Below are 19519 nucleotides of genomic sequence, written 5' to 3'. Positions count from 1 at the left end.
CCATGATTCCAGGAGGTGAATCCAGCGGAGCAGATCCTGCATTTTTGGCAATGATCAAGGGTGCTCTCCTTTTGACCAAAGAAAGCTGGAAGGTGGGCAATCAGCAAGATCCTTCTAGTATTCTCGCTCTTTGCTATAGCATTTTTAATTAGACCAAATTATCTAGTTTGGCTGTCCACAGAAATCAACACCCCAGCTGAAATGTCTTTATTTTGTTGGTGTAGAGATAGCCATGTGCTGTGATTTCAAAGATGTTAAACACTGTCTATGGGCATATTTTATGGAGAAATAAACACACAGCCCAATGAGATGTATAGTGTGGTTTTAATATATTATATGTTCACTTATTTATGGGGAAAATAAACACACAAGCCAATAAGCTGTGTATTATTACTTTAATATATTGAATTTATTTCATACCTATATATTTTATGAGGGAAAATAAACTAAGATACATGATATCATTATTAATAACACATCTAATTGTTCTATATTAATTTATTTATGAAAGAAATAAGTGCAATTTAACGTGGCATAACATTATTTAATGCAGGAGATGAATTCTATATTAAGACAGTTTAAGGGATTGATTAAATTCCAGCAGAATAAGATGTGTGTGCTTCCCACACTGAGGGACCAGGTTAAAAAAATATGCAAGGGCCTGTCTGGTCCTATATGTCACGACCTATGTTGGCTCCTGGCTCTTCCTGACAGTTGTTGCCTCTCGGTGCCTGGTACTCCAAGTCCCCGTCCTGCTGGTTCAGGGGAAAGTCTGGGAGGCCTGGGAAATAAACTGCTTTTCAAGAACGGCAGCATCTGCTGGGGAGGTAGCCCTGTGGTGTCTGTTTCTGAGCCCGAGAAATATTAAATAAACCTAAGGAGGATGGATGGCTTTCCAGGGCCCTTTAAATCTCCACGTTCCCCGGAACAAACCAGGAGGCAGATGGGGCGATCGATCCTTGCTTCCCGCTTACCGGGTTTGCAAGAAGCCTGGCAAGGTGCGGTGGGGGATAGGAGATAGTGTTGAGATGGCAAATGAAGTTGTGGGCAAAGACAGGTAGGTCTGCACTTGGAGAAAGCTCTGGCCGGGCATCAAATCCCAGAGCGAAGGATCAAAAGTCAGGTTCGGCTAGGCAGACCCGGGCCAACAAGATCCGCCGTTCACCCCCTCCCACTCCCACCCCCTCGCGGATTCTCCGTCCATCTCGCGTCCTCAGCATCCGTTGGGCTGATTTTTTAAACAATACAAAAACCAAAAGGAGGCTCCCGGGCTCCCTTTCTTCTCTGGCATCTGGATGATCCGGAAAGGCGAAGGTGGGTGCGGGGACGGTCCCCGGGGCTGGCCCCGCGCATCCCGAGGCGGCTGTCATGGCGGCCACAAGCTCTTCCCTCGCCCTCCGTGCCGCCCGGCCCCAGCGCCATTTTGAGCATCTTCCTTGCTTCCCTGTGTCCCTCCCGCGTTCCTCGCTCCTCCTTCGCTGCCTGCAGGCCAAGCGCCTCCCAACGCAGCCCGGGCTTCCCGGGGCTTGTCGCCCGGCAGCTCTTCGGACTCTCCTCCCAACTCCAGGAGCCTTAGGGTGACTGAGGGGCCCGAAGAGCATTGGTGCCCGGCCCCCGCTACATTTTCCACCCGGTCTCCTTTCTTGTCCACTTGGAGGTCAGTTACCATCCCTGGGCACAGGCCCTGCTTCCCCAGAAAACCCCCGACCCCACTCCACTCCTTGGCCCTGCCCACGACCCCAGGAGTCGGGTCCCCAGGGGTCCTGGAAAAAGCTCCTCCACCCTGCTTGGGGCACTGAGGCGAGAAGCCTAGGAAACCCTAGGACCCCTCCCAATCTAGCTGAACCTCTGCGCCTCCCACCACGACCCCGAAGCCTCTTCTCCTGGCACCCACTTCAGTTGGCAGCGCACCCTCTCCCCCTACGTTTATTTTTAAGCAGAGCCAAAGGCTATCTGTTAGGGGGTGGCAACAAACGCCCAATCTCGTCAGAGCTGCGGGCGGAGAGGCGGGCGGCCAAATAGGGCCCCTTTTGTACCACCCGGGCTTAGTCGGCCCAGGGCCAGACAAACCTGGCGCTGGTCCTGAGGGAGTGAGGGCCGGCCTAGGGGGTGCGAAGAGGAAAGGGGCTGGGTCCCAACACAAACACTCGTTTTCGTATTATAAAGACATTTATTTAATCTATGAAAATAATGTACAATAAATACTTTTCCCTTTTCCTATTATTAAAGAGTTTTAATAAATAATCTACGATCTAAAACTTAAAAAAAAAGAGGAAAATAGGTTCCTCTAGTTCCTTTTAAGAAAGCACACCCCCGCCCCCGCGCCAGAGTTTAATTATTCCTGAGATTTCGTTGGAAGGACTCTACCAAACGGACTTTTTCTGTGTGACTTTTAAAAGACGCCCGAGTGCCCAGTATTTTAAAGAGAGAAGAAAGGAAGTGGATTAAACGGTAATTCAATAATACCTGAATTTTAGCAAAACACATAAAGAAGTCTACACAGCTCGGGGAGGGGGATCCTCGGCAGCCGAGGGGGGCGGGGGTCGAGGGCCGGGAGGAGGAAGCGGGTTATTAGGATAACTGCAGGTCGATGGCACAGAGGGTGCTGGTGAAGAAGTCCAGCTCTTCCTCGGAAAAGGTAACCGGGCTGTCGAGCGAGCCCTGGAGGCTGGGGGAGAGGCCTCCGGACAGCTGGAGACAGGAGTCGGCCGCGAAGAAGCTGAGGTCGGGGAGGAAAGGTGAATCCTGCCGCTCCGGAAAGGCGTCTTCTGGCAACGGCTCCGGCCCCAGCCCGCCCGCCCCGCGCAGCGCGCCGCCTGGCCTCCGCGCGCCCGTGTCCTCCACGCGAGCTGCCGAAGGCCGGGGGCCCGAGGCGCTCGGAGGCCCCGGCGCGACCTCGGGCGGGTGACAGCAGGCTTCCCGCGCCGCCTGCGAGGCGGTGGGGCGGCCCGGGCTGGTCACGGGCTCCTCGGCGGGCTCGCCGGTGTCCTTCGGCGCGCCGGGGCAGGCTGGCTCCTCGTCGGGCGGCTCTCGGTGCTGCGTCTGCCGCTTGTGCTTCATGCGCCTATTCTGGAACCACACTTTGACCTGCCTCTCGGTGAGGTCCAGCAAGGCCGCTATCTCCACGCGGCGCGGCCGGCACAGGTACTTGTTAAAGTGGAATTCCTTCTCCAGCTCCAGCAGCTGCGTGTTGGTGTAAGCAGTGCGCAGCCTGCGCGCCCCGCCGCCCGCGGCCTCCTGCAGTCCCGGCCCATCTGCAGGGAAAGCGGGCTGGGCGTCAACGCGGGCCGTGTCCTTAGCCCAACCTCGACTTGGTTGAAATAAAGACTACCCCATCAGCCCAAAACAATATCAGCAGCACCCCCGCCCTGACCGCTTACCAAAGCGGCTCGCTCCCAAGGCTCTTGCCTTCTTTCCCGTCCCTCTCTCGCCTCCAGACTCGGCCCGGGTCAGGGCAAAGCATTCAGAGAGCCGCCCACGAGCCACGCAGGGGGTGGTAGGAAGCGGTTCCCTTTCTCCCCCAGAACCTCAGAGCCCCCTCCCAGGTCCTCTGAGTGGACCCCTCATTTCGGCACTTTCCAACTCAGCCTGGGGAAGAGGGTTCATAAAGAAAGATTGTTCCTCACCTCCTTTCCTCCCTAGCTCCCTAGCTCTCAAATTCCCCCTCTTCTCCTAGAGCTGGGGTAGATGGGACCGAATCTTTTCCTGCCTCCAGATTCGACCCCAGCCAACAACACTCCTCCACACAGATAAAGGTGAAACCTCAATCAAATCCTTTTCTTCTAGCATAAAAAAAAAAAGCTCTTCCCCAACCGGCTTCCAAAATCTGCTGTAGAAAGAAAAAAAAAAAAGTGCAGGCAGCGGTCAGGCCTGAACCCCAGCGGTCTTTTCTGCTTCCTCGTCCCTGGAATCGACGGGGGCAAAGAACCCCAACAGGCTCGCCAGCTTTTCTACCTCCCCCATCGCTCCTTCTCCCCCTTTCTTTCTAGCTGCCCCTCACCCCATGCCTACCGCGCTTACCGACCTGCGGGCGATCCGACCCCGGAGGCCGGGACGGAGGAGGCGGCCGGGGGAGACGTGGCGGATTGGCTGGGTTTCTTGGCGGATTTCTTCTCTTTCATCCAGGGGAACTCAGGGGCCATGGGGGCGGCGGGGAACGGCGGCGGCGGCAGAGCGGGCCCATCTTCAGCTCGCTTTTGGCTCCCGGGTCTCTGAAGGGTGGAGGCGCCGGGCTGGAGGCTGGGGAAGGTTTGCTCGAAAGGAGGAGGAGGAGGAATTAATGTCGACTCCTTGATTGATGAAGTTTGAAATGTCTCCAAGACAGCGGGGAAGGAAGTCAGACACTCGGCGAGCGATGGCTGGCTGTTTATAAACCCAATCTCCCTCTCAAATTCAAAATTCATGGCTTTCAATGGTGGGGGAGGGGGCCTGCTGGGGGGGCGTCAGGAGGGAGGATCGGAAGGGACCCCCCCTCCTGCCCCCCCCAGGTCTGTGTGATGGAGCGATTTTGGGAGGGGAAGATTTTGCTCTTTTTTTTTTTTTAATTTTGGGCCTTTATAATTGTATATTGCTGATAAATACAAGCGTATGGGGACTCTCTCTATTAAACCCAGGACTCCGGCGAAATTGCAGGGAATTCATGGTCACGGGACCGGCCTTGGCCAATCGCTTGTCTGGGCCTGGTGGAAAACAGAGAGCATTATTTGCTTTAATTGATTCAAAAACTCTAGAGGACCATGACCTGGACACCATGAGCTCCCCAGTCCTACACTCCCTCTCCCCATGCCTCCCTTTCTCCAGAAAAGCTAAAGGAACCTTTTCCTCATCCCCTTCAGAGGATGGGAGGTTCTGGAATCCCAGGAAACGAGAACCTAAGGGAGAAATCATCCTCTTCTGCAAATATTTTTAATAGAGTAAATTAAAGCTTTCTTTACAAGGCCAGCAGCATTCTCTTCCCCTCCCCTCCCCCCAAAAGGAAGCTGAGTGAGGATCTCAATGTGAGAGGAAGAGGTAGTGAAAAGAGGCTTTCGCCTTTGGGAAAGGTCGGTGTTACCATGCAGTAAGCAAGAGATTTGCAAGCATCAGCACCACTATCCCCAACCCACCCCCCAAAAGCAACAGATAAATCTTGGGAAATCGACAAGTACTCCTAGGCTGACACAGAGGGGTGAGAGAGATAGTGAGGGGCCCTTTTGCACCTCCGGCCTACATAGCTGTGTGGTCTCAGTTGCATTCTCTGCCCAGCGTTTGCAGCACTACCCCTGCCCCTGTGTCTACCTGCCTCCTCACCTGGAGGCATCTGCACTCCTCTGTGACACCCCCAACAGACAGGGTCTAAGATGCATATGCACCCACCCACTCAAGCCTCAAGCCTGTATCTGCATCTATATCCAGCAACAGGAACAGGAACCAAGGTAGCCACCGATTTAACTTAGAGAACTCTCAAACCTCAGGTCAATGTATGGGGTGGAGGTGGGGCTTTTCCCTCTAGGAATCCCCCTGCCATTTTTGCCATTGTATTAATTAATATCCCTGACAAGATAGAATTCCCTGAACATGGAGGGGGTGAAAAAATAATGACCACTGAGATGATATTCCATTTCTGGCCCCTGGGGGGAATTGTTGTTGTTTATTTCTTTTCAGAGGATCAAGATAGTATGAACTTTAGGGAGTGCTGTAATTTACTGGAGGGAAGGGATACAAGACTCAGGACCCCAAGCAGTCGGTGGGAAACTAGATCTCAAAGCAGAAAATGAAAAGTCGATCTGGGGTAAGATTTTTAAATAAGTGGGTCAGAGGGACCGAGAGGAGATGAGGCGATCAATCTTAGCCCCCTGACAGCTCCCTCGGATGGCATCAAAGAATTTGGCTCTTTGGGAAAGCAGAGGGAACAGCCGAAATTCCACATCCCTTTAAAAGGCCTGGGGGTGGGGGGTGTTAGCAAAAGAGAAAGGTGATTCTGGGAGAGCAGGGAAACAGATGGGAAATGGGGACAGAGGAAGGGCGCTGGGTTGGGTGGAAAGTTTGTCTGGAGAACTCCCACGGCTCTGGCCTCCCCTCCCCCTCCTTGCTCGCTGCCTCCTAGCAAGAAGGAGAAGACTGGTTAGCAGAGAAATGGCAACTCGGCCGGGAGCTGGAACTAGAAACTTTCTGTCAATGTAACAGACGCGTGGGTGGTGGTGAGTATTCATCCGCGTGGGTGGTGGGTGAGTAAAAAATGACAGAGAAATCTGAGGAAAAGTGTGGGGTGGAGGAGAGCCAGGAGGAAAAAAGGGGAGCTGGAGGCGAGGGCTGCACGGCAGGGGGCGGCAAGCTCTGGAGGGTTCAGATCCAAGAGAGCTGCTCTGAAAAACTGGGCAAACTTGCCAGAGACGATTAGTTGTACCCAACTCAGCTCCAAATAAAGTAATTTTTGCTACTTGGAGGTGAGCATGGGGGTGGGGGTGGGGAGTAGGCAGAGAAGAATCTGAAGAGTAGTTGTCTGGAAGTTGTGCAGTGAGGCCTGAGAGGGTTCTTCCTCCGGCCACCCCCTTGAAAAGCCCTGCAAGTTTTTTCACAGCCTCTCCAGCTGGCTGCAGGGTTGAACGCTTCTCTCCGCAACAACTCCGGCTGTCCCTGCAGGAAATACGGCTCTCTCTAACCCTGCTGACAGATTTTATGGCCAGATTAGAGAACAGCAGAAAACTTGGGTGTTAAAAGGGACCAAGAGAACCTTCCTTCCCCGAGACACTGCTTCCCCGCCCCCTTGTTGTGCTGTGAATCTTACAGCACAGATATTTCCCCCTTGACCAGATATTTTCCCCTTCCCCCTGCTTAGCTAGGGCCTGAAATCCCTCAGAGGGAAGGGTAGGGGACACCAAGCCAAGGCAGCCCTTATTTTTCTTGTTTGCAATTACAATTTCAAGCCAAAGCTCTGTTTTTCAAACTTGAGCTAAACTCTGATTTGGCCTGCCTCTCTCCTGCTAGATAAATAATCTATCCACTCTACCCCCAGAGCCAAACATGGCCCTTCATCTAGTTACATCATTCAGAAAATGTTACTCAGGGAAGAGGAAGAGAGAGAGAAAGACAGAAAGAAAGAAAAACCCTTGAGCATTATTTGATCCCAATCAAACTTTGCACGCTCTTATGCCTTTAAATTATAGCCTGACCCAATGCTAAATTGCTTGCTGCTTGGGTGAGCCTAGTCCAGTTAAAATCCTACTTGGTGGTGGTGGGGGGAGTGTAGAATTCAGGTTGCTTTTTTACTGTTATTTATTGTTGCATAAAGACTGTAATTACTAACCTTGGACTGCCAGGATGCAACATAAAAATGAAAATCAGCTCTCGCTTTAAGGCTGAGGGCCTGGAACGATTCTCACCGACACGCCCCCCCCCATCACTATCACCAAATATATGCTCCTAATTAAGCAATGCGGGCGCATCGCTTACAATTAGAATTATGCAACTCTTCAGCAAGCAGCCATCGCTTCTCTTTCAACGAATTAGCTCCATATTTCAGCCGCCCTGTCTCCTCGCTCTTATCGGCTCCAGCGACGCGGCGGTGACATTTCATCTTTGACAGACTCTCTCTATCCTCGCTCCAATGTGATAAAAGTTTTATGGAACCACGACTAAGAAATGAAGTTTTCCCAAGGATCGTGGAAACAGAGCAGCACATTAGCCTGGGGACCATTTTATTTACGCTTGGATCCAACAGCTTCTCCTACCCTCCTCCTCTCCCCTTTCCCTGGCAGTGGAAATCAAACACGCCTCCTCTCCCTCCGTCCTGAGTTTTATTTAGTGATTTAATTTCACTTTAGTTTTAAGGTTTGACCTGAGAAGTCTAGGCCTCAGATTTTTTTTTTTAGATTAATCATTTTCCTTTGTTTTCATTTTAGACCCAATGGTGGCTGGGCTTCGGGTCACGTGACGACTTCTTTGTCGCTCCGGAAGAGAACTGTGAAGTTTAGGTTGCGTGTAAGAAGCAGTAATGGGCCAAGTTTTTGTTGTTGTCCATGGGGTGGGGTGGGGTGGGGTGGAGGGGGTGGGGGGAGCGGTGAGGAGGTTGTGGCCAAAGAAGCAAAAAGACAAAAGACCAATCAATGAGAAAAACTGAGAGGCAAAGAAGCCAAACAGAAAGATGGAGAGAGAGCGCCCAAGTCTCCTTTCCCCCCAAACTTGTTACTTATATCTTAGCTAAAGAAGTTGGCAGAATGTTCCAAGCTTGTGTGAGAAAAACCAAATAAACCTGAGACACAGATGGGGGAGGTAGGGGCCTGAGCAGTAGACTAAAAAGGCCAGGATAGGGTCTTCACCATTCTTCTTCCCTTGGGGGAAATCTGGCAGTCAGCAGCCTGTTGCATTGCTATCTAAATTGGACCACGAGGACAAGATAAAACTGATAACAGAAAGTTTATTCAAGAATTGTTTGACAGACAACCCTTTTAAGTAAGGAAAAAAGTAACTACAGAAGAACAAAGAAAGTTCCAAGAGGGAATTAACTCTAATTCTACAAATTCAGGACTATACAGTGACAATTAGGAGCTGAGTTCATGCCTTTTAGAACTAATTACAACTGCTCATAAGTACGAGTTTAACATAAATCTACAGCTCTTTTCTAGAGTACAATATAACTAAAATAGCTGGTTTTACATGACAGGGAACACAACATCCTTTATAACAAGTAAATACTAAAAAAAGTACAATTTTTTCCTTTTTCCTCATATAAATACATAAGGTAGGGGGATAAATAATACAAAAAAGGAAAATATTTTAACAGGCTATAACCAATAAATATATATGAAAATGTTCACTAGAACACACACTTTTTGAGCAATGCTGGACTCCTGCAGGCCCAGGCATCTCTCACAGTTGTTTTTATATCCATTAAAATGTAAACTCTAAGTGCAACAAAAGTGTCCTGTCCCGGTTGAGCAAGGCACACAGGCCCAGCTGCAGACCCCGCCTGGGACAGACAGTTTGTTAAAATATACCCTGTTTTCACGTTAAGTCAAGAGAGCAACGGAAGAAAAGAAAAGTGTAGAACCTCGTGTCACCGACTGCTTTCTGTGGAGAGAGGGGGGATGGACCTGGAGCTGAGATGCGAAGCAGCAGAATGGGCAAACCTTCAGTCCTGACAACTTGCCTGCCCTCACCTCCCAGCTTTGCCATAAAAGAAAAAAAAAAAATATATATATATATATTTATAATATAGACAGCTCTGACTTTCAGGATCTCTCACCATCCCTGAGCCCTCTGAAGACTGTAATTGATGGGGGCGGGGTATAGATATTAATGTCCTAGAGCAGGAAAAGTGTGGGACTAGAAATGGAGGGAGTGCCCAATCAACCTCAAATCGATTGACAGAAATTTGAGGATTCAGGGAAGTGGGAGGGGTACGTGCTTTGTGCCCTTGGTTTTGAAATATGTTTTAATTTTTTTTTTTAAAGAAGGAGAATTGCCAGGAAAAAAAAAAATCAAGATTTGGGGGAATTACCCACATAGACGGAAGGTAAGTTGGTTGGTTGGCTGGTGATGGCCTAGCCATCTTGTCTGTTTTTTAAAATGTGCTTCTCTGCCTTGTTTCCCTATCTCCTCTTTCTCTAACCCACTCTTGAGGGTGGAATTCCAACTGGGTATTGCTGGAGGCCTAGGATTGATAGGGTCATCTCCAATCTGCTGTAGATTCCTTTCCAATGGGTTGGCAGGTGGACTTAACAAGAGCTGCAGGACTTAAAAAGCAACTTCTCAGGCCAGGGGAAGGGGAAGGAACTCCAGGCCCTTTCTTCCCGGGAAGCCTGGCTGCCACCTCCCTGCCTCCTCTTTCAGACCTCCAGGCTGTCCCCCAGAATTCCACAGCCCGCGCCCCTCCTGGGTCTCCCCCACCCCAGGACCTGCCCCTCAGCCCCCCCTCTTCCATCACAGGTGTGTTAACTTGGGCGCTTCTTGGATTCTACCCTGAGGAGGAGGCGCATGGTGAGAGGAGAGGTCTGTGTAGGTGGGGTGGGGGTCGCAGGGTCCGTGGTGCTGGCTGGGGGCCATAGGGGGTGCCCCGTTGTAGTCCAGGTTCCCCGAGGGGTGGTGGGAAAGGTGGTTGAGGCCGTAGAGGGAGGGGCCGGCAGGGGGCGGCAGCGGATCCGCGTAGCCGCCCCCGCCCACGTACACCGGGCTGCCCTGCATGGTGGGCGTCCCGTAGGCGCCCCCGTTGGCTTGGAGGACATGAGGCTCGTAATCGGGCGCCGGGGTCGGGGGGTACTTCTGAGGGGCGCCGCAGCCTTTGAGGGGGGGCTGGTAGTTGGAGGGCAGCGCATAGGCATTCTGGTGGGCTTTGCCGAAGGCGGGCGGGGACGGGCTCTCGTAGCTGGGGGTCATGGAATGCAAGGCGTTCATGAAGCCGGCCGTGGACTGCATGGGCTGCGGGGGGCTGCCAGCGGGGGAGGGGCCCCCCGAAGACGAGGCCAGGCCCTTGGCCTTCTGGTCCTTCTTGTACTTCATGCGCCGGTTCTGGAACCAGATCTTGATTTGCCGCTCGCTGAGGTTCAGCAGGTTGGCCATCTCCACGCGGCGCGGCCGGCACAGGTAGCGGTTGAAGTGGAACTCCTTCTCCAGCTCCACCAGCTGCGCGCTAGTGTACGCCGTCCGCGCCCGTTTGGACGCCGCCGACCCCGGGGGGCTCTTGTCCCCTCCCCCGCCGCCGCCGCCCCCGCCGCCGCCACTGCCTCCTCCGCCGCCGCCGCCGCCGCAGCCCTCTGCTGGATCCGAGGGGGAGGGGTGGGAAGGGGAGAAAATGAAATAAAAGATAATTACTGAACACGCCGAAATTGAATGCATCGTTTCTTAATAAATCCAGGCCTGGACTCGGAGCACCCGCCGCCCTCCCCTTCGCGTCCCCGCCTCCTCCTCTCACCGCCCCCCCACCCGCCCGTCGCATTAGCGGACACTCTATAATAGTGGCATTTATTAAGAGACCTGTTCGCCTCTCGCTGCCCCAGCTTATGAAAATTTGATCATGTCACGCAGACAGAGCCGCATGGCCATTTATTTAGGGCTGGATTTTCTCGCGCACGCTTCCTCCCCCTTATCCCCAGTTCCAGGTGTGGTAGACACTCCTCCCACCCCCACCCCGCCCGGTCCTGTGGACCCGGCAGGTGACTGAGGAGAACCCCGGGGGGGAGTCTGGACATTCTGGGCAGGGCACGGAAATGTGGGGCGAAGAGGCTGTAGTGCCTGGAGGCCAGGACCCCGGGCCGCCCGAGCGACTGTGATTAATGCCCACAGTAATCATCCTTAATAATAATCAATCGTTGACGACTCTGCGTCTACTGGCAGCGTCTGACTCTGCGGCCTTGCGAAGGGCTGAGGCCGAGCACCTGGACTTCTGGACCTCTCAGAAGCTCAGGTGGAGGGGGCTGGAGGGAGAGGGTGTTGGCGGGGTCAGGGGTCATTAGGTGGTGGGGGGTACGGGGAAATGCGCCGCTGCCGCAGCCACCTGATATTGTTCCCAGGCCGCCGCCTGGGCGCCTAGGGGCTGGGTGCTAGAATAACAGTGACATTCCTGGCCCGGACAAACGCTGACGACGAGGAAGCCAGAGAGCCGGTACCTGTGCCGGGGGAGATGTTTTTCAGCTTGGACGTTTGCCTCGACTCTTTCATCCAGGGGAATATCTGTTTGGTGAGGGTGGAGTTGGAGCCGGGACCGCACTTGGGGGGGCCGCTTTTGCTGGGGCCGCCCCCGTTACTGCTGTTGCTAGTGGTACTGGTAGGTGCAGCGCTGGGCGGGGGTGAGCCCGGCGGGGCGGGCAGGGGCTCGGGGGCCAGCCCGGGCCTCATGCAGCTGCCGTTGAGCTCCTTGCTCTTGGCGTGCGGGGTGGCGTTGCCCAGGGACTGCAGCGAGCACGCTGAGCGCTGGTAGTCACCCTCCAGGTGCGTGGCGGCCTGGAAGGGGGGTTGAGGGGGACCGTCGTAGCCGAAGCCATTGCTGCCAGGGTACGAGGAGTAGCCTCCGAAGAGTGCAGCCGCGGCGTTGTCGTAGTAGGTGGCTTTCTGCATCGCTGGGCGAGGCCCGGGCGGTGGGTGGCAACTTGCAAGGGCCTGATACCCTCACGACCGGACATTGGCACCCCTGGGGTCACGTGGCTCGCCGGACCCCCCTCCCCTTTCTGCCCCCCTCCTCCCGGGGTCTGTTCGTAGCGGTTGACCTGCAGGGTGAGAGAAGAGACACAGGGGGAGAAGAGGACTGGGGCTCGAATCCATCTTAGGAACTGAAAAGGGAACTGACATCAATAGGGTTTTTCTTCTCCCCCACCCAACATCTTCACAGCAGATGCTGAGGCCACTTCCTTGACCTGAAATGGATTTTTCTTATTGCAACCCTTTAATTTTAAAAGAAAAAGCCCACCAGTTTTCATTTCCACTCAAAAAATAAGGACTCGACTCCTTTGGGGACTGCCTAGATATAGAATCTTACTATTGCAAGGGACGTTGCTTCTCTCCTGCCTGCACACTAGCCCCTGACCTCTCCTCTTCCCTCTCCCTACACCCCCCCCAATCTGGGATAGGTGTTGGGGGGGGGGGTTGCAGACTCCAAAATAAAAGCATCATCAACACCGTCCTCTGAGCTGAGAGGCCTCCTGCCTTTGCCTCCATCTAGGTTCCTTTCATCCAGAGTCTAGCCTGGAGAAAAAACTGAGTATCTCTGAAAGAGGCAGGAGGGACAAGCAAGTTGAGCAGGGAACCTTCTGGTGTGAGGGATACTCTCTTTCCCCTCCCACCTCACGAAGACTGCAGCCTGACCTAGAAACTTCCTGAAGATTTTTAACCTCCAGAGCCAGTGGAACTGAGCCTCCTCCATGGCCTTGCTGCAGGTACCAATACCTCCAGTCTGAGTCTTTTCTAGCCAAGTCTGGGACCCCACAGCCAGCAGCCCCCATGGGGCCCCCAAATGGAACAGGATTGTTTCCCTGGCGGGGCTGGTTGGTGCTGTGACCATTTGGCCCAGGTCTCCCCCCACCCTCTGTTTTTTTTTTCATCAGGCTTAATTTTTTCCCCGCCCTTTTCTTGACAGTCTGTTTCCTTTGATTTTTCTAAAGGAGAAAAGAAGAAAGAAATTGGATAACTGCTGGACTTTTCTACTGAGAGATGGAAAAGTGCTTTCTAAAACAGAAAATTTTTCCCTAGGAAAAAAGAAAGTAAACAAAGCAATTTGAACAATATTATTCTCTGGGTTGGAAACTGGGTGCCCCTGTTTACTGAAGTTCTCTGAGGCCAAAAAAAAAAAAAGATTATTTTAATGCAGGCTTTTAAAAATGTGCTGGAAAAATAAAGGTTCAAGCTGTCATAGGATTTTGTGTATTTCTTCTGAAACTTCTGACTGCATCCCCCCATCTATCTTCCCAACCCCTCACCATCACTTTTCATAAAATGTTAAGACTGAGCCTCTCTTCTGACATATGAGTTTGGACTACTTAAATCCCATTCAGCCCAGCTGGTCGACTCCAAAGAAAACTAAAAATAGGAAAATAAAACAGAAAGGAGTGCAGCTGAAGGAAATCCCTCCCACACATAAACCCCCTTCTTAATGGCACAGATTTATACTCAAAAGGGAGCTGGGTAGCCTTGAGTTCTGATTGGGTTCTGGGAAGAATTTGTTTCTGGGAAACACGCATGGGTCTGCAAAGCAGCAGATCCTTCCAGGGAGGAGGACTGGAGTTCAATTGACCAGGCTGACCCAATCCCTTTATTATTATTACCATTAGCCTCTGATGATTTAACCAAAATTAGCTTCGGAGTAGCCCTGGCTGAAGGGGGAATTAATTAACAGGCATCAGTTGAGTTTGTTATTAATAGATAGGAGAATGAAATAAAACTGTTGGAGGGGGTTGGCTGGCTGGGCCCTGGCTTTATTTAGTCTAAATGATTGTTAACAGCAGTAATGATGATGATGATGATGATGATGATAAAACAATAATTTGACTAGACGCCTGGGGCTGAAATTCCTGTCGCTCCCCCTGCAATAAACTCGCAAACCATCGCAGGACCGAGGCCAGGCGAGTGTGGGAAGCAAGAAGCCAGAGACGTGATAGGAAAGAATGGAGATTCCGCTGGCGACGAGAAAGGGCCGGGAAGGTTTGCGGACAGAGTTAGCCCCTGGCTGCCGCCGCCGGGCTGTCTCGGCTGCTGCTGCCGCGGTGGCTGGCGACGAGCTATGTTGGCCCAAGGAGGAGAAGAGAAAGCGTTCAGGACACGGAAACGGTTAGCAGCGGCAGGTTCCAAGCACACCCGGCCGAGGGCCGAGCCCTAGGGCGGCAGCAAGTTTGGGCGCTGGAGGTAACCGAATTAAAAGACGTCTTAGCAACTCCGCACCGGGACTTTGCCAGGCCGGACTCGGCTGGAGGGCGCAGAGGCCTGGCTGATGGGACAGTGAGAAGAGGGAAAGGTGCCAAGGGGATCCGAGATCTGGGGATCCAGGAAAAGGGGGGGTGGGGAGCAGCTCTACCAAGCCAAACATGTCTATTTCCCGTGCCTCCATGTTGGAAAAATCCAGGCTCCATATGGCTTCTCGGGAGAAAGGGAGGGAGGGAAAGAGACGTGGCTCCCGGCTTCCCCCCAGGGTCTCGCTGAAGAAGGGCGGTGAGCCACCCCAAGAAACCCACCTTTCCAGGCACACCCCCGAAATCCTGGGAGAGTAACAATAGCTGGGAAGCCCTGGGAGAGGGGATAGGCCACCGTCCAGGACTTAAAAAAAAAAAAAATAGAAGGAAGAAAAATAAAAGAACAAAAAAGGAAAAGAGAAAAAGGTTAGGCTCTTCTTAGCAGCGGGGCAAAAATTCAGCCCTGATCTGACTGCTGAAAGAAAAGAGAAGAGAAAAGGAGAGAAGCAGGAAGAGAGAGGGAGAGGGAGAGAGGGAGGGAGGGAGGGAGGGAGAGAGAGGGAGAGAGAGAGAGAGAGGGAGAGAGGGAGAGAGAGAGGGAGAGAGAGAGAGAGAGAGAGAGTCGCTGCGTGGAAGGAAGCTTAAAGCTTGTGAACTCTTCTTGAACCGAGATTGGAGTCATATGGGCCATAAATCATTGAGACATACTCTCCGCCATTCACAAACTGATAGCCTATTTCAGTCCAGCTTACCTTAGCCACCGATGAGGGGAGAACAGGCAGACATAATATATATTCACATCGAGCCCCAGCGCGAGCGGCAGGCGAGAAATCTCCCCTCCTTGAAGGCAAAGGAAAAAAAGACCACTGTTTAAAGCGGCGTCGCCCCCCTCCCCAACAGCCACCCCGGCTGGGGAGCCTGAGGGGCAGACCGGCCAGAGGAGCCGCGCGGCGTCCGCTTCAATTCACTCGGCTTAGGAGCGGGGGTGCGCAGGAGGGAGGGGGTGGGGGAGAGGGGAAAAAAATAGAAGAAGACCAAAAGGTGCTCGGGCGGCTCAGCTCGCTGAGAATCCAGCTCCGGGCTCCGGCACGGCCAAGCCGCCACAGTGTGGTTGCCCTATAAGACTGGTACGCCCTACTCTCCGTAACAATGGCCTCTGCTTTTGCACAGGGAAAAAAAACCACACAGACACACACACTCACACACTCACTCACTCACACACACACAAGCTCACACACACCCCCACCTCTCCCCCTTTAGCAAGCTTAGATGCCTGATAAGGAAGGAAGGTGATGGTGGTGATGGGAGAGGGGGGACATTTTTGAAACCCCCCCCTCAGTTTAAAAGAAAAAAGAGTGAGGAAGGAAAGGAGGTAGAGGTTTTGAGTTTTGTCTTTGTTTTTTAAGGACAGGTAAATTTTTAAATTCAGATTTTGGCGGGGGAGGAAGAGGAGCGCAAAGATAAGGCAAAGCCCGTGGAGTTCACAGCTCCCCCCAGCACCACTAGTAAACCCTTCCTCTAATTGGAGAAGTAGCTTGGGAGGCCCTAGCCTGGGGGGGGCGTTTCCTGGGTGTCCCTCTGCATTCATTCGCAGTGGGAACACTAGGACTTTTTTTTTTTTTTAAGTAGTTTCACTCTTGTGGGACTGGTGGCTGCGTCTCTGGCCCTCTGGCTCTGTCTCCCTCCTTCCGAGTCTCCCAGTCTCTGTTTCTTCTCTCCCCCACACCCTCTCTATTCCTCCTCTATCCCGGCAAATCTCCTGGCCCAGTTTCCAACCTGTGTGGGAGGGTGGGGAGCCAGACCTCTCTTTTCTTTTTAACAGACCACCCCCCCCCCCAATTTCTGAGAGCAGACAACAAGCGGTGAGTGATTATTTAAAGAATCCAGACCATCTTGTAGGGGGAGGGGGGTTGAGGAGAGGGTGACAAAAGGAGAACCTTGTGTTTAGCTTGAGTTCCAGACACGGCTGCCAATAGAGAGGCTGTAAGAACTGCATGAAGAAGTTTCTGTTGAGATTCTCACCTCTGGATAGGCAGAAGGGGCTAAGAGGTGAGAAGGACATTTGTACTTCTAAGAAGATGAGAAGAACCAGCAAAATGGCTTAATTTTAAATGCACTGGCAGAAGAGATGGAGGATAGTTATTTATATTATTATTATTCAGAACAAACCTGTTAATATCTCTTAGCTCTACAAGATTTAGGACTCTTGGAACAGGTGAGGAAGACTACAAAAGCTCAACTTTTCTTCGGGTGTGTTTTAGAAGGGCAGGAAAAGGCGAGGAGGCCTGTAGGAGGAAGACAGGAGGCAAGAATGTAGGTGTCTGCAGATTTGGGGCGGGGGTGGGGAAGAGCCATTCCTGGCGGAGGAAAAAGACAAAAAGAGCACCAGGACTTTTCCAAAAGCAGGAGTGTCTGCAACTCCGCCGAACTGCTGACTCGGGCTTAGAGGATAAAATAGAAGGCCGACAGTCTCTCTGTTCTACAAAGGCAGCTTGGAAAACTTGTTCTCTTAACTTCTCCGTAGACAGAGCCAGCCACTACCTTGTGACCTCCTGGTTAGAATCCTTGGCTTTTGCCTTCTCCCATCTGGATGCACCAGGAGAGAAGGGACTGGGAGAACAAAGGTGAGAGATGGTTTCCAGCTGTTGTCTCCCCTCCAGGAGAGGGTGGCTGTGTCTGGCAAAGCTTCCCTCACACCCCATAGCTCCCCACTCACAGGCTTTTCTTTGGGCTGAGAAAGGGTCCTACTATCTACTCTCGTAGGGGGTGGTCCCTGGCTCCCTCCAGCCCCCACTTCTTTCAGGCCCACTAAGTCAGGCTTCGTGGGCTGGAGCAGCCAGTTTCCTGGGGCCCTGCTGAATGGGAGTGGAGGGGGGGACCCATGGCCTCCCTACCCTCCAGCAAGGAACTGCATGAAGAGTCTCCCGCTGTGATGTCCTGAGGATCCTGCCGCCTGCCTAGAGAGTTGGTGGCTGAGGGAAGTGTGGTGGGGAGGTGAAGACGGAAGGTGGAAGCCATTTTCTGTATTTATTAGTTGTATCAAGAAAAGAAAATGCCCAAGCCAGACCCAGAGCTGGTGCTCAAGCCAGGACCCTCAGAGAAAGCAGTCAGGGCTACAAAGAATCTGTCCTGAGATCTCTGGACCCTGGTTAGAGACCTGCTGGATTGGACCTTATATAGCTTTGGACCTGGTGGGTCAGGGACTTGCCCATGGCGGCTTCTAGAGGCTTTAGAGAAACAGCACCTTTGGGTCTTTTCCTCCCCAAATTAAAAAGTCAAGAATGTACCTCAGACCCTCCAACTCTCCTAGCCCTTGCTACCACTAGCTAGAGAAGGTCATTGTGAAATTAAGAGAAGAGGAGGACCTGTTCACTTGTGGGACTGCACAGCTTTGCCCCAAGGAATAAAAAGAGAGCCCAGGGGGCACACAACTAGCTGCGGGCCTGCAGGAGGATCGGCCTGAAGCTAAGCTGAGGGGAGAGGGGGAGAGGAGTTTTCCAGAGACAGCAGGGGACCCCTCCCCTCTCGGAGCTTCAACTCATGTGGTCCCTTCTGGCTACACAAGGAGGTGGGGTGCAGTGGGGTAGGAGCAAAAAGGAGGGCTGGAAGGAAGAGAGCTAACCTGGAGAAGATTTTCAGAGCACACGTACCCCCAAATGTGGTAGGAAATGGGGTGGGGGCTTCTTAAGGAATTCTGAGAGCAGAGCCTATTCGAAATGCTTGGGACGCAATTAGATCCCAGTTTGGTTTCTTTCTTGCCTTTTTTATCCCTTTCTCGGAGATTTCTGGCTGGCCAATTGCCCCTGTTTGGGGCTGGGAAGGTGGCGGGTGGATGGTAGAACTCGCAACCCCAGGACACCCATTTCGTTTGAGGTGTTGCTGCAGGCTGGGGACCTTCCAAACTTCAGGGGATGGGGCAGGGGCAGTGAGGAGCCTGGGCAGGGACCTTGGGGTGGGAAACACCAGAGGGGTCTGAGGGAAGACTTTGAGGTCTGGAAAAGGAGGAGAGAGGGATTTATCACCCCTGACAGTGAAGTCGTGATTTAGGCGCAGACTAGAGAGAGAAGAGGGAACAATCTCTTCCTGGATTCAAGGAGGGAAACTTGAGCAACTTACCATGTGTGAGAGACAGAGAGGGAGAGAACATGAAAAAGAAAAATTGAGAGAAAGATTAAGACACAGGTAACTTAGTGTAATCTAATAAGGGCAGAAATTAATAATAAAGGCAAAAATCAGAGAAAATGTCCACCTTCCTAGACATTCTTTCCTCTCAGATTCAGTTTCTCCAGAGCTAGAACACTCGCTCCCGCACTCCCCTCCCCCACTCCTAATCTGTACCCAGTACCAGGGGACCGGGCCCTTAAAACCCCCTTGAGGGATCACTGGGCGCCCATCCTTCAAGGCCTTCAGGGATCATGTCTCTCCCCCAAAAAACCATCAAAGAGCAAACGAAAATTCTCCTCTCAATAAGGACAAACTGGCTGGCTCCCTTAAAATCGATTTCTGATATCAGCCTTGGGATGACCAAGGATTCCCCCCTTCCCCAAGCCCCCAGCTCAGCCAGCCCCAAATTCGCCTGGCCCGCCGGGCTCCCTGAGAAGCCGGGACCTGGGAGTCGGGGAGGGGGGTGGCGGCAAGGCTTTTAGTGATCTCTTTCTTTCTGGTCCAGTCTGGGTTCCCAGTCCCACACTCTTCCAGCTTCACTGCCCAACTTTGTGGCCGCGGCAGAGTCGTGAAAAGTTCACACACACACCCGAATCTCCATCGCTTTTAAATATTAATAAAGATTTCCAAGCTGGGTGTTGTAAAATGGGAATTGCTACTGCAAATCGCTCTTGGTATTTGGATCCCCAACTCCCACCTCTCTAAGATGCCCGAGCGGGAGGGAACAAAGGGGCTGAAGAAACGAGAAGATTCCGAGCCTGGGCGGAGGCCCGTGTAGACCCGGCTCAGTAGAAGCTGAGATTGAAAGAAGAAAACGGCCGCTAAGATTGGAAAAGAAAAATCCGAGCTGAACTCTCCCCTCACCCCAGGCGTGGGAGCGCGAAAAGGAGGCAGGACAAAACAGGGTAGCCATGAGGGTTTGCAAAGTCTGCTCGGTGACCAAGGAGGCCGCGCCAGTGGCTGATGGTGCTTAAGGCAAAGTCGGGAGTTGGGAGCTGGCAGCG

The 19519-nt window shown here is 52.6% G+C and overlaps 2 protein-coding genes and 1 long non-coding RNA gene across 5 annotated transcripts in view; 1 reads left to right on the top strand and 2 right to left on the bottom strand.

Annotated features, from left to right (window-relative positions):
• Nucleotides 1-2154: 2154 nt before the first annotated feature.
• On the bottom strand, nt 2155-4403 carry HOXB2 (homeobox B2). The gene is made up of 2 exons (XM_036837998.1): nt 4025-4403; nt 2155-3254 (listed from the first exon to the last, which is right to left on the bottom strand). The coding sequence occupies exons 1-2, from the start codon at nt 4401-4403 to the stop codon at nt 2572-2574; spliced, it is 1062 nt and encodes a 353-aa protein (XP_036693893.1). The 3' UTR covers nt 2155-2571.
• LOC118887271 lies at nt 3009-13266 on the top strand. 3 transcript variants are annotated; one of them, XR_005017945.1, is made up of 6 exons: nt 3009-3144; nt 7881-7959; nt 9435-9493; nt 9907-9969; nt 12632-12845; nt 13046-13266. It is a non-coding gene; the product is annotated as an uncharacterized LOC118887271 (long non-coding RNA). The 3 variants fall into 3 exon arrangements; XR_005017944.1 differs by lacking the exon at nt 3009-3144 and adding an exon at nt 6030-6179; XR_005017946.1 differs by lacking the exons at nt 3009-3144; nt 12632-12845; nt 13046-13266 and adding exons at nt 6030-6179; nt 10496-10606 and having other exon boundaries at nt 9907-9957.
• HOXB3 (homeobox B3) overlaps nt 8376-19519 on the bottom strand; it is a 24869-nt gene continuing 13725 nt past the window's right edge. The window contains exons 2-4 of the mRNA XM_036837999.1: nt 15104-15191; nt 11583-12179; nt 8376-10733 (exon numbers count right to left, since the gene is read on the bottom strand). Of these exons, the coding sequence (XP_036693894.1) occupies nt 9901-10733; nt 11583-12030 (1281 nt within the window). The 5' untranslated portion in view covers nt 12031-12179; nt 15104-15191 and the 3' untranslated portion in view covers nt 8376-9900. The remainder of the gene's footprint in view (nt 10734-11582; nt 12180-15103; nt 15192-19519) is intronic.

The sequence above is a fragment of the Balaenoptera musculus genome, chromosome 20, assembly GCF_009873245.2.
Source record: "Balaenoptera musculus isolate JJ_BM4_2016_0621 chromosome 20, mBalMus1.pri.v3, whole genome shotgun sequence".
NCBI lineage: Eukaryota > Metazoa > Chordata > Mammalia > Artiodactyla > Balaenopteridae > Balaenoptera > Balaenoptera musculus.
Note: the sequence above shows the minus strand (reverse complement) of the source record. Positions and strands in the feature narration are given on the sequence as shown.

Bases quoted from the DNA above. Each gene is read 5' to 3' on its own strand.
- HOXB2 (XM_036837998.1), bottom strand. From the start codon at position 4,403: ATGAATTTTGAATTTGAGAGGGAGATTGGGTTTATAAACAGCCAGCCA. The intron at 3,255-4,024 runs GTCGGTAAGCGC...CTTTCCCTGCAG, and splicing joins CGGGGTCGGATCGCCCGCAG to ATGGGCCGGGACTGCAGGAG.